Source organism: Peromyscus californicus, unplaced genomic scaffold (genome assembly GCF_007827085.1).
Source record: "Peromyscus californicus insignis strain IS unplaced genomic scaffold, ASM782708v3 Scaffold_12__1_contigs__length_115047231, whole genome shotgun sequence".
In the NCBI taxonomy this organism is placed as follows: Eukaryota; Metazoa; Chordata; class Mammalia; order Rodentia; family Cricetidae; genus Peromyscus; species Peromyscus californicus.
Window position 1 is genome coordinate 66,117,499 of NW_026294413.1, and position 12,944 is coordinate 66,130,442.

At 48.4% G+C, this 12,944-nt stretch overlaps 1 protein-coding gene across 1 annotated transcript in view; it reads left to right on the forward strand.

Annotated features, from left to right (window-relative positions):
- Window positions 1–11,978, forward strand: part of Lats2 (large tumor suppressor kinase 2) — a 54,510-nt gene extending 42,532 nt beyond the window's left edge. The window contains exons 4-8 of the mRNA XM_052733099.1: window positions 964–2,261; window positions 3,499–4,081; window positions 4,559–4,741; window positions 6,884–6,990; window positions 9,813–11,978. Of these exons, the coding sequence (XP_052589059.1) occupies window positions 964–2,261; window positions 3,499–4,081; window positions 4,559–4,741; window positions 6,884–6,990; window positions 9,813–10,295 (2,654 nt within the window). The 3' untranslated portion in view covers window positions 10,296–11,978. The remainder of the gene's footprint in view (window positions 1–963; window positions 2,262–3,498; window positions 4,082–4,558; window positions 4,742–6,883; window positions 6,991–9,812) is intronic.
- The last annotated feature ends 966 nt before the right edge of the window (window positions 11,979–12,944 follow it).

A 12,944-nucleotide genomic window follows, 5' to 3' on the forward strand; every position in this document is an offset into this window, starting at 1 on the left:
CATCACCTAACTCCTGTTCAATGCCAAGGCTGCTGGGTTACTTCTGTCGGGTATGTTAGGGGATGGCGTGGGGCTTATCCCTAGAGTGAGTAAGACAGCCTTTGGATGTCAGGGTCCTCTGTCAGATCAGAGGAATCCAAGTAGGGAAGTGAAAGGGGCCTTTGCCCTTTCCAGGCATCCACTTTAAATGAGGAAAGATTTTCAAAATGGAGAAGCCAGGGATAAGGAATCAGCCATCCACATGTCTGGGTGTTTGCAAAGAGGGACTCTTTGTGGCTTGTTGTTAAGGAGTTTTTAGAAGATTTTTATTTTTAATGGGGTGTGTGCGCGCATGCACATGCACTCAATTGCAATGTTGTGCAGGGGCAGAGTCCCCAAAAGCTGGAATTACAGGCAGTTGGGAGCCACCTGGTATGGGTGCTGGGAGCCAAACTCGGGTCCTCTGCACTCTGAACTTACTGAGCCATTTCTCCACCTCCTCTTCGTGGTTTTGTTCTTAGTGAGTGTTGGGTATATATTACCTTGTTTGTCCTTAATAAAGACGGAAACCCAGCAAATCTTTAATTTGGAAAATAGGTGAAAGGAAAATGAGTATTTGGACAGTGGGTACAGTTCTGCCCTTTGGAAACCATGATAGTATGTAAACTTGGCTCCCTCAAATAACAACAAAGTTGGCTGTCCAGGTAGTCCCTAGCATGTCTGGAGACTGACCCTGGGTGCTGTGTCCTCTTAGGGCACTGTACCCCCGACCTTCCATATGCTCTTCGGCCTTTAGCCCCATCATCACAGCATTAGAGAGACCGGTTTCTGCTGGGGCAGGACCCACCCTGTCAGGACTCTCAGTAGAAGACCTTACACATTTGCCCAACCCCAAAGATAAGGCTAGTGTGAGGACCGGCCTGCAAGTAGCAGCCCACAGTTCCCATGTGCTCTCAGGCTGACTTCTCACTCTTTCCTCTGTAGGAAAGGGCCTGGTGCCCACCCCGGTGACTCGGAGGCCAAGTTTCGAGGGCCCGGGGGAAGCATTCCCATCCTACCACCAGCTGGGTGGTGCAAACTATGAGGGCCCCGCTGCGCTGGAGGAGATGCCACGGCAGTATTTAGACTTCCTCTTCCCTGGGGTCAGCACTCACAGCACCCCTGGTCACCAACACCCTCCCAAAGGCTACAGCACAGCGGTGGAGGCAGGGGCGCACTTTCCGGGCACACACTATGGTCGTCCTCACGTGCTAGCGGAGCAGCCAGGATACGGGGTGCAGCGCAGCCCCTCCTTCCAGAGCAAGACAACACCAGACGCCTACTCCGGCCTGGCCAAAGCCCAGGGCGGCCCTCCTGCCAGCCTCGCCTTCCCTGCCCATGCTGGGCTGTACACTACTGCACACCACAAGCCGGCCGCTGTGGCGCCTGGGGCCCACCCACTGCATGTGTTGGGTGCCCGGGGCCCCACGTTCTCTGGCGACAGCCCCCCACAGGCAGTGCTAGCGCCATCCAGGAACAGCCTCAACGCCGACTTGTATGAGCTGGGCTCCCCAGTGTCCTGGGCGGCAGCACCACTGGCACGCCGCGACTCGATGCAGAAGCAGGGTCTAGAGGGCACCCGGCAGCACGTGGCCTTCCGGGCCGCCCCCAGCAGGACAAACTCCTTCAGCAGCCCACAGCCCGAGCCCTCACTGCCCGCCCCCAACACGGTCACCGCAGTGACAGCTGCTCACATCCTGCACCCTGTGAAGAGCGTGCGTGTGCTGCGGCCCGAGCCCCAGACAGCGGTGGGGCCCTCACACCCTGCCTGGGTGCCTGCGCCCACAGCACCTGCCACCGAGGGCCTGGAGACCAAGGAGGGCAGCACTGGCCAGCACCCGCTGGACGTGGACTACGGTGGCTCTGAGCGCAGGTGCCCGCCGCCGCCTTACCCGAAGCACCTGCTGCTGCCCAGCAAGGCCGAGCAGTACAACCTGGACCTGGACAGCCTGTGTACCGGTGTGGAGCAGAGTCTGCGTGGGGGCGCCACCGAGCAGGAACGGAGCGACAAGAGCCACAAGGGTGCCAAGGGAGACAAAGCTGGCAGGGACAAGAAGCAGATCCAGACCTCCCCGGTGCCGGTCCGCAAGAACAGCAGGGATGAGGAGAAGAGAGAGTCACGCATCAAGAGCTACTCCCCATACGCCTTCAAGTTCTTCATGGAACAACACGTGGAGAATGTCATCAAAACCTACCAGCAGAAGGTCAGCCGGAGGCTGCAGCTGGAGCAGGAAATGGCCAAAGTAATTTCTCACTTCCTTCTTACTCTGTTCCCAGCTTCCCTGTCCACGGTAGCAGCACCCTCATCACACGCCCTCCTCATAGACCTGGGCATGAGCCAGGCGCTGGGAGAAGCCACAGTGTGTGGTCTCCCTTTGCTTCCTTCCTGAGGACCCTGTCTAACAAGTACATCAGCAAACTGATCAGTGTGGTGTGGCCTTACTTTTGAAGAAAGTACAAGGATTGCCTGCTAATTAACATTTTAAAAGAATGTTTAAAAAAGTTTTCTAAATTAGATATTTTTAGAGAGACGTGCAATATTGGCGGTCCATTGATCCAGAGTAATAAATAGTGCTTTTAGTTTGCTTCTTTGAGATGGCATGTTCATCTGTAGCCCCCATAGAACTGGGTCTCCCAGTCCTGCCCCAGCTTCAGATGCCAGGGTTCTAAGTATGTTCCATAGTGCCCAGCCCAGGAGATAGTGTGTGTGTGTGTGTGTGTTGTTTTATTTTAGATTTATTTTCTTTTCATGTGTGTGAGTGTTTTGCCTGCATGTATATTTGCTTGTGTCTGTGAAGGCCGGAAGAGGGCTTTGGATCCCCTGGAACTGGAGTTACAGACAGTGGTGAGCCACCATGTAGGTGCTGGGGACTGAACCTGGGTCCTCTGGAAGAGTGGCCGGTCCTCCTACCACAGAGCCATCTCTCCTCCAGTCAAATAGTGTTTTAAACATCCTGTAATTGACACTGTAAAGTACTAGAGAAGGTAAGTTTTATGACATTATTTTAAATTTAATTATGATAGTAAATTACATTGCACAAGCCAGTCATTTCAAATTCTAAAACTTAAGTTTGTGTTTTCATTTCCTGTTGGTCCAGATTCATTGCCTGCTTTCTGTTTTCTTTGAACTACTGAAATACTAGATTACAAATTCCAGGAATGTTTTCCACAGATTTTGTAGTAGTAGTAGTAGTAGTAGTAGTAGTAGTAGTAGTGTCTTTCTCTGACTTTTAGAACCTAAAATCACTTAGAGAAAGAATTTTCTTTGGATTCCGTATTTGCATATATGTGTACGGATGTTCATGCAGAGATAGATGTCCACGTCCACATACAAAGATCAAGGCTGACTGGTACCTCACCTGTAGTCTGGTAGACGTAGTCTTTCTGAAGAGCCCTTGCTGTTCCAAAGTGTTCCCGCCCCACACACTTGGCTGCCGCGGGGTCCCTATAACATGACTCTGTGGCTCTCCTTGTGTGCAGGCTGGACTCTGTGAGGCTGAGCAGGAGCAGATGAGGAAAATCCTCTACCAGAAGGAGTCCAACTACAACAGACTGAAGAGGGCCAAAATGGACAAGTCCATGTTTGTGAAAATCAAAACTCTGGGCATCGGTGCCTTTGGAGAAGTGTGCCTTGCCTGTAAGGTGGACACTCACGCGCTATATGCCATGAAGACTCTGAGGAAGAAAGACGTCCTGAACCGCAACCAGGTGGCCCACGTCAAGGCTGAGAGGGACATCTTGGCTGAGGCAGACAATGAGTGGGTGGTCAAACTCTACTACTCCTTCCAGGACAAGGACAGCCTGTACTTTGTGATGGACTACATCCCCGGTGGGGATATGATGAGCCTGCTGATCCGGATGGAAGTCTTCCCTGAGCACCTGGCCCGATTCTACATTGCAGAGTTGACTCTGGCCATTGAGAGTGTCCACAAGATGGGCTTCATCCACAGGGACATCAAGCCCGACAACATCTTGATCGACCTGGATGGTCACATTAAGCTGACAGATTTTGGCCTCTGCACCGGATTCAGGTGGACTCACAATTCCAAGTACTACCAGAAAGGTACTACTTCAGGCCTTCTGTGTCACCCCCCACACCCCATGGGGACAGCCCTGCCAGGTGCCACATAGTCCTTATGGCACCTGCTCATTTCTAAATGATCTGTTGGTGGGTTACTGTGATTTGTGTGGTATGCTTCCCTTCCTAAAGGAGTGCTATGCTATGTAGAGGGTATTTCCTTTGTTAGCGGGCTTTCTTACGATATTTTTTTGACCACTAAAGGCTTTTATAAAGAACTTCCACACTGCCCTATTAAAAGAAACCTCGAAAAATAAGTCTCAAGGCTCCTGGAGTAGTTGTTCAGTGAAAGAGATCTGACTGGCATGCACAAGGCCCTGGGTTTGTCAGTGGAAGAAGTTTGTACTGGCATGAACTGACCAGAATTTCTGTTTTAAACTGTGGATTTGCTGCAATGTTGAGTATCAAAACTGATGTTCTTTTCTGCTCTTTTCTGTCACTGCACCTTTTCCCTCGGTAAAGGGAACCACATCAGACAGGACAGCATGGAGCCTGGTGACCTCTGGGATGATGTTTCCAACTGTCGCTGTGGAGACAGATTGAAGACGCTGGAGCAGAGAGCACAGAAGCAGCACCAGCGGTGCCTGGCTCACTCTCTGGTCGGGACACCAAATTACATAGCACCTGAGGTGCTTCTCCGCAAAGGTATGCCAGCCTGCTGCCCTCCTCAGCCCCTGCCTGACCGTGGAAGAGCTTCAGCAATAAGTGTCCAGGACTCTTAAGTATTCCGATTATATTTTTGTGCCTGGGGACGCCTGAGAGCTTGATGGTTTCCCTAGCAACAAGGCTCCATCATCTGGAGGGGCCTTTGCTTTCACTGTGATTAAGCCAGTATTCCCTCACCCTCTAACTGAGGAGTGTGGGTTGAGGGCTTTCCACCTCAGATCCAACAGAATGACTCTCCAATTAACTGGCTTTTTCAGAGTCAGCTAGGAGCTGGAGGCATGGCTCACTGGTTAAGAGCACTGGCTGCTCTTCCAGAAGACTCAGGTTCAATTCCCAGGATCTACGTGGTTGCTCACAGCAGTGTTTCCAGGGGGATACGATGCCCTCTTCTGGCCTCCACGGGCGCTGCACACAAATGGCACGTACACATACATGCAGGGGAAACACCCATACACATAAAAATAAATTAACTAACAAATACAGTCAACTGATGAAACTGTCTGGGGTCATAGGCACTGCCCTCTCTAGCCCATCATTTCCAAGCTCTAGTTTACGTCTCTCTTGTCAGGCTGGGTGACTCCATGTCTGATTCACAAATTAATTCTCCGTGTTGGGCCTAAAACTCCTAGGAGGTAGTGTGTGCAAACCTTAATGGGCATCAGATTACTAGTTGTTGTTGAAATTTGTTTCCTGGATAGCCTGGACAGTGTCTGCATCAGAACTGGAGGAACCCCAAGTGTGTACTTGGTCCATCGTGACAGTGGGCAGTCAGCTTGACCTTGTAGCTAATCCAGACACAGTCTTTCCATTCCCATTGTGTCTGTAGACCTAGTCTAACCTGGTTCAGGATGAGGTTTTCCATCAGTGTGGTGGTCTGGTGTGGGCTGTTGATCCACTCAGCCCTGTACACAAAGGTGACTCCTGAAAGCTTGCAAATGCTAGTTCTGGTGCCCAGGAGAGGTCCCACGCTCCAGCCATGAGTACTGTTTTATAGAAAGCATGGGCAAGGATTATTCTGCAGCCATCAATGCCAGAGGGACTGATGAAGGTAGAATCCATGCTACAACTAGTTGCTCCTGTTCCAGAGCCTACTACCAAGCCTTGCTTGACTGAGGTGCGGGGCCCTGAAGGAATAGTTGGAAAACATCAAAGATAAATGAACCTGTTCCACAGCCTCCTTGCAGACAGCCGGACCACCCTAGGTGGGCGCTCTGGGAGGATGCTTGGCTTCACCAGTGTGTTGGTGAACTGTTAATTGTCCACTGCCACAGTGGCTACCTACATGTTCCTTATTGTTTATTTTTGCTTTTGAGACGTCAGGGTCTCTCTACATAGACTCCATGTTCTTCAGCATCATCCGAAACAGATTTATAAACTTCCCTAGGAAGTCGGCCTGCTTTCTGCACCTGCCCCATACCCAGTTGCTAAAGCACTACCAAGCCTGAGTTCAGTCCTTGAGACCCACATGGTGGAAGGAGGAAGCAGACACCCACAAGGTGTCCTCTGATCTCCAAACATATGCCATAGTGCATGCACATACACACACACTTGCTCAAATAGTTATAAAAAAATTAATTACTGTCTTGTCTTCTTACTATAAAAGCATCCTGTGTTTATGAAGACCAGTGATTAAAAATAAGAAAATCCAGCCGGGCGGTGGTGGCGCACGCCTTTAATCCCAGCACTCGGGAGGCAGAGCCAGGTGGATCTCTGTGAGTTCGAGGCCAGCCTGGGCTACCAAGTGAGTTCCAGGAAAGGCGCAAAGCTACACAGAGAAACCCTGTCTCGAAAAACCAAAAAAAAAAAAAAAAAAAAAAAAAAAAAAAAAAAAATAAGAAAATCCAAATGTCTGTACCTGTTTGCACCTTTGTGTGAGCCCATTGTATCTGCCAGTCTGAGCCCCCTGCCTGAGGACATGCATTTAAGCAGGTCTGTCCTTTTTGCATCATAGTCCATCTAAGTCTTCAGGCCCTGAGGGGAGCCTGTGCTGTGGGGCTGAGGGAATGCTGTCTTCAGGGTACACACAGCTCTGGGACTGGTGGAGTGTGGTATCTAGTCCACCTAGGTGCGCATGCCTGAGGAGAGTCTGTGCTGTGGGACTGAGAGAATACTGTCTTTCAGGGTACACACAGCTCTGTGACTGGTGGAGTGTTGGCGTGATTCTTTTTGAGATGTTGGTTGGGCAGCCACCTTTCTTGGCACCTACCCCCACGGAAACCCAGCTGAAGGTAAGCAAGGAGTGTGTGCCCGTGTGATGCAGAGCACCGTGCTTCTCACAACCCTTGGCCAGTTTTGGACCTCTCCTCTTACACTCAATAGAATAGAAATGGCAGTCATTTGTAGTGGGATTTTCCAAAGAAAGGTTCTGTTACTTTTCCTATACTCTTGAATTTTTTGATATTAAAACAAAGCTAGACCTGAGTTTTAATGTATTTTTATACCTGTAGCTTTATTTAAACCACTGCTGTCTGTCTGTCTGCCCTGGTGGTATGTCCAGGCAGGGACTACACACAGTGAAATTCAAGTGGCAGCTGTGGAGCAGCCCCCTGCCTGGTGTGTCCTGAGGAGGCCATCAGCCCTGTGCTTATGTGGACACTGTCACCGTGGTTATATTTAGCAGCTCGGTGGTCAGACTACTTGTGTGTAGTCCCAGTACTCACGGAAATACCTGAACCTATCAGCTAATCATTCAGTAATTCATTTTAGATTCACAGCCACTTTCTGAATGAGTAATCCTTAATTAGTTCAGAGTTAAGCTGAAAATCTGAACTTTTGAGTGGATTTACAGAAGCAAAAGTCTAGGGAGTTTTTTTGTCCTGATCAGTCCATGGTGGAGTGGAATAAACTGGAACAGCTGGGCGGTGGTGGCACATGCCTTTGATCCCAGCACTGAGGAGCCAGAGGCTGGTGGATCTGAGTTCAAGGCCAGCCTGGTCTATAGAGGGAGTTCCAGGACAGCCAGGGCTACACAGAGAAAACTACACTGTGTCAGGAGAGGAGAGAGGAGGGGAGGGGAAGGGAGAGACAGACAGACAGACAGACAGACAGTCTTTGAATCAAAGCTCAGTGTAACTGAACAGCACAGTTGGTTTGGCGTCTTCTGTTCACTACCTGAACTGACCACTCACTGATCTGCCTACGTGATAGTAAGCCAGATACTTTTTTTTTATTGTGACAAAATAGGTATGACATGAATTTACATTCAACTATTTTGAAGTGTATGATCTGTTAGCCTTAAGTGTGTTCACACAGGGCTCTGCAAACCATTTCTGGATATTTTTGTCTCACATAGAAACTTCGTACCCATTGAATAACTGCTCCTGTCCCCTCTCCCCAGCCACATGGACCCTTTGTTTCAGAATTTGACCAGTCTCTCATAGCTGTGGAGTTCTGCACTTACTGTTTGTCTTATTTTCACTTAGCATATGTATATATATGAATATTCATATATATATAGCATATACATATGAATACATACACACACACACACAAAGGTTCATCCCTGTTTGTGTGTGTGTAGATTCCTTCCTTCTAAGACTGAATTACAGTCCTTTAAGTGTGTGCCCTGTGTTTTGATGACCCATTCACCGGCTGACAGGTGTCCGGGTATCCCCGTCCTCTTGGCTCCTGTGACCCTGTGACTGGTGCTGCTGTGCACACAGTGCGTAGCCCGTGCTTCAAGCCCTCCTCAATCGTTCTGGACTTACACCCAGAAGACAATTCCGTGTTTCTCTCTTAGAACTGCCAAACTGTTAAGAACAACCACACTGTTTTATATGTATGTATTCATTCATCCATTTTTTTTTTGAGACAGTCTTACCATACATAGACCAGACTAATTTTAAACTTGAGACATCCTCCTGTCTCAGTTTGCAGTTTCCTCAGTTCTGAGGTTACACATCTGAACCAGGGTGCTTGGCAACAGCTGTGTTCCATTTCACTCCAGTAGTGTACCAGACTCCATTTTATCTACGTCCTTGCCGCCACCTGCTGGTGCCCATCTGCCTTCGCCTCCTGAGTGCCAGGATTGCAGGCATGCACCACCAACCCCATCATCCTTGTGGGTGGGTGTGAGGTAGTGTGCCATCAGGCTTTTCATTCCGGTTTCCCTGGTCATTAGTGATATTAAGCATGTGCCCCCGTACTCATTTACCAATCGTATAGTTTTGTGAGAATGGCCAATAGTCTTTAATCCTGTTCTATAATTCAGATTATTTGTTGGTGGAGTTCTCTATGCATTCTAGATATTAAGTCCTTTACACGTGTATGCTTTGCAGACGCGGTCTATTTGATGGGTACTCTTCATTCTTAGTAAGTTCAGTTAGTGAGGTCCCAGTAGCATATCCCTGCCTGGCCTGGGACTCCCCATGTAGACCAGACTGAGCCTGCAGCTGGCCTGCCCCGCTTCTGAAGCGCTGAGATGCTAGATGTGTGCCATCGTGCATGGCACAAAAGTTTGTAATGTTCATGAAATCCAACATACTTTTTCTTTCCTGCTGGTGTCTTGGTATCATAATCAAAAAGACCTGGGTCATATTTCATATTTTTTTTTTCCCCAAGACAGGGTTTCTCTGTGTAGTTTTGGTGCCTGTCCTGGATCTCGCTCTGTAGACCAGGCTGGCCTCGAACTCACAGAGACCTGGCTCACATTTCATAGTTTTCGTCTCTCTGATACACTTGCTGCAGATGGAGCCTCTCCAGCAGCACTCGGGTACACTGTCCAGTCCCACCCTGGGCCTAAGCCTGACCAAAGCAGATGTTAGGTTTTTCTTCACAGTGCACACGGCTTCATGACAGATAATAGTTAATGACCACCCAGATGAGGCCAAGGTCAGCTGGGGTCAGTTATCTCAAAGAAAAGAAAAATCCCAGAGGCCAGCCGCCAGCCTCAGTCCATACCAAGTGAGCACTGTGATGGCCCAACAGAAAGCCATTGCCATAGCCGAGGAGTTTGGTGAGAGGCTCAGCCCCCTCAGCTGGCCGAGGCTGCAGCAGTGCAGGCCCAGGACCTAGGCTGAGGAAGCTCTAACCCCCGCTCTGCTCCGCACAGGTCATCAACTGGGAGAACACGCTGCACATCCCCACGCAGGTGAAGCTGAGCGCCGAGGCCCGCGACCTCATCACCAGGCTGTGCTGCGCGGCCGACAGCCGCCTGGGCAGGGATGGGGCCGACGACCTCAAGGTGCACCCCTTCTTCAGCGCCATCGACTTCTCCCGCGACATCCGGAAGCAGCCCGCGCCCTACGTCCCCACCATCAGCCACCCCATGGACACCTCCAATTTTGACCCGGTGGATGAAGAAAGCCCCTGGCACGAGGCCAGCGGCGAGAGCGCCAAGGCCTGGGACGCGCTGGCCTCCCCCCACAGCAAGCACCCAGAGCATGCTTTCTACGAGTTCACCTTCCGCAGGTTCTTCGACGACAACGGCCACCCTTTCCGGTGCCCGAAGCCCTCCGAGCCGGCCGAGGGCGCAGGCCCCGAGGATGCAGAGCTGGGCAATGCCCCCGAGAGCTGCCAGCCGGTGTATGTGTAAGCGGCCCGTGGCCTCAGTGATCACAGCTCGGGAAGCTCTGGTCGTTGACAAGAAAACCCCAAACAAGATTTTTTTTTTTTAAGACAAACTCAAGTTTAGGAATCCTTCATTTCTAGTTCTGGCTAATGGGCAACAGGGAGGGTCACCATGACTTGGAGTGGGTCCTCTGAGGACCTTCACGGCATTAAAACAATATTTTTAAAAATTTAGTACCATATGGAAAGAGCACTTATTTTATGGATACCCATTTTTTTCTTACTAAATTATAAGGATTAACTTTGACAAATCATGCTGCTGTTACTTCCATTTGTGTTTTATCTGATAGCACTTGTCCACATGTAGGAAAGAAGTAAGAACTGAAGAACATGTGATAAGAAGTCTGTGCAATAAGTGAGAGAAAAGACCACGCTCCGCTCCAAGTCACGAAGACCGTGTATCCACACGGTGGCTTTGTTTTATAGCTTTCCCACATTTCACAGTTGTGATGTAATGTTTAAAAGCTGCTTTTGTGCTTCTCTTTTTCTTTGCATATTATAGTATCCTAGAGAGAGTGACACAGGAATGATGGGCGGTCCGTGTCTGAGGTGTGGAAAGTTCTGCGTGAGCAGTTTTCTATTATAAATTACCGTATCTTGCCATTCACAGCAGGTCCTGTGAATATGTTTTTAAATGAGGTATTCTAGAAAGTGTGCTGATAATGTATTGTGTGGGTGATGATTGTAGCCCTTATTGTTAAAGAAATGCTTATATGTAACTGAAGTGTGATTTTTTTTTTTTAAACATGTGTGTCTTGGATATGACTGGGTTCTTTGGGAGGCAATTGTAAACATTTGTCATATATAAAACACATCAAAAGGGATTAATTCACCTATGCCAAAACATTGGGCATAATCGTAGCACTCTGTCCACTTTTCTAGTCCAGCATGCCGTCAGTCTTGGTATGTGGAAAGCTGTAGCGGGGACCTAAGTTTTTTCACTAACGGGTTCCCACACCAAAAGGCGAGGTAAGTGTTGTTTCCTGTTTCCTCAGTCAGCCAAGGCGTCACCGTGAGACTCAGTCCTGTGATTCTCTCACAGGGCGAGGTGTCAAATCTTAAGATGGCTTACCCAACACGTTTTTCTAACTTTGTAAAAAGAAAAAAGATTCTTCAAAGTGACATTGAAGTACAAAAACAAGCCATACATTTTTTTTCTTAGACATATAGGTGTATATATAACTATAGATAAACACACAAAATATTCCTTACTTCAGATTAGTATGGTTCCTATTTAAAAGTGATTATATTTGAATACATTCAATTTCTTTTGCTTTTTAAAAGATGGAATGCATCACATTTTCATTATACTATTCCACATATCTTCCTTGAGGTTCTTAGCATAATGTATCCGTTACTTAGTATGTATCTAGGCAGAAACACTTACAAATTTATCTATGTCTAAGAAACATTCCTGTGTCCTGGTTTACATTTGTATGAATGGCATATTCTGAAGTCTGCTGTGCTTGTATTGTGACTTACAGTATTCTTGCTATTTTGTAGTAATGCCGTGTTATTTACAGCGCTCTGACATAGTTTCATGTGGTAGGTTCTTTCTCAGGAACTCGATTTAACTATTATTTATTGATATATCATTGCCTTTGAAAGCTTCTACTGGCACAATTTATTATTAAAACTTTAAATCCAAGTCTCTTCGTTGGTGGTGTTTTGTTGAAGCCTGTAAGGTCTTACATAATAAGCATTTTCCTACCGATTTACCGGCCGCCAGGTTTCTCACAACAGAGGGCAGAGAGAGTGAGTCCAAATCAACCTAAGATAGTGTGAGATCTGTAAACGGTCAAATAGGGATAAACATGCCCCTTTAGGGTTTCTGAGTGGGTTGTGATTCAAAAGAGACGATAGTAATCAAGTCATCACAGCGTGGAAGAGTGATACTGCTGGGGTGGAAGTGTGGCGTCCCCTCAAGCTGTGATGCTGTTAGAAGCAGCTGGACGGCAGGGGCTCTGCCTTAACCCAAGGATTAATCCTTGCTGCATCCTTTCACGGTACTGGGAGGTACTAGAAAGTAGGTGAGGAGGAGTAGGAAGCCCCTGAGGATGTATGCTGGGCCCTGGCCCCTTCCTAACTCTCCGCTCTGTCCGCAGCAGAGTGAGTTGTTTTGCTGAGAGATCAGCCTCACCTCAGGCCCACACGGGGAACAGGCTGCCCATAAGCCAAAACAGCCCCTCCCCTGAAACAGTTTTATTGTCACAGTGGTGAAGACTGACAAGCTCACAGCCTTTTGTTTGAAATAGTTTGCATTTGGTTTACTCTGGGGTAGTCTTTCTTTTGAATGGATCCAGTCATACGGTTTAAAAAGTCATTCATTTCTCTATAGACATCAAATGGCCATGGTGTGCATCCTGGGAGAAGTGCAGTATAAGGAGAAACATACTGTAACCCACAAGAACACTGGGGTTTTTTGTTTTGTTTTGTTTTCACGACAGTGGGTCTCAGCACGGAAACTCTTATTCTTAGCAGTGCTGAGATTGAACCCAAGGCCTCATGCATGCCAAGTGCTACATTAAGCTCAACCCCCAACTCTCTTCACTCTTTATTGTTACTCCACAGCATCCCATTAAGGTTTTAGAAACAACCTCCTCATATGGACATT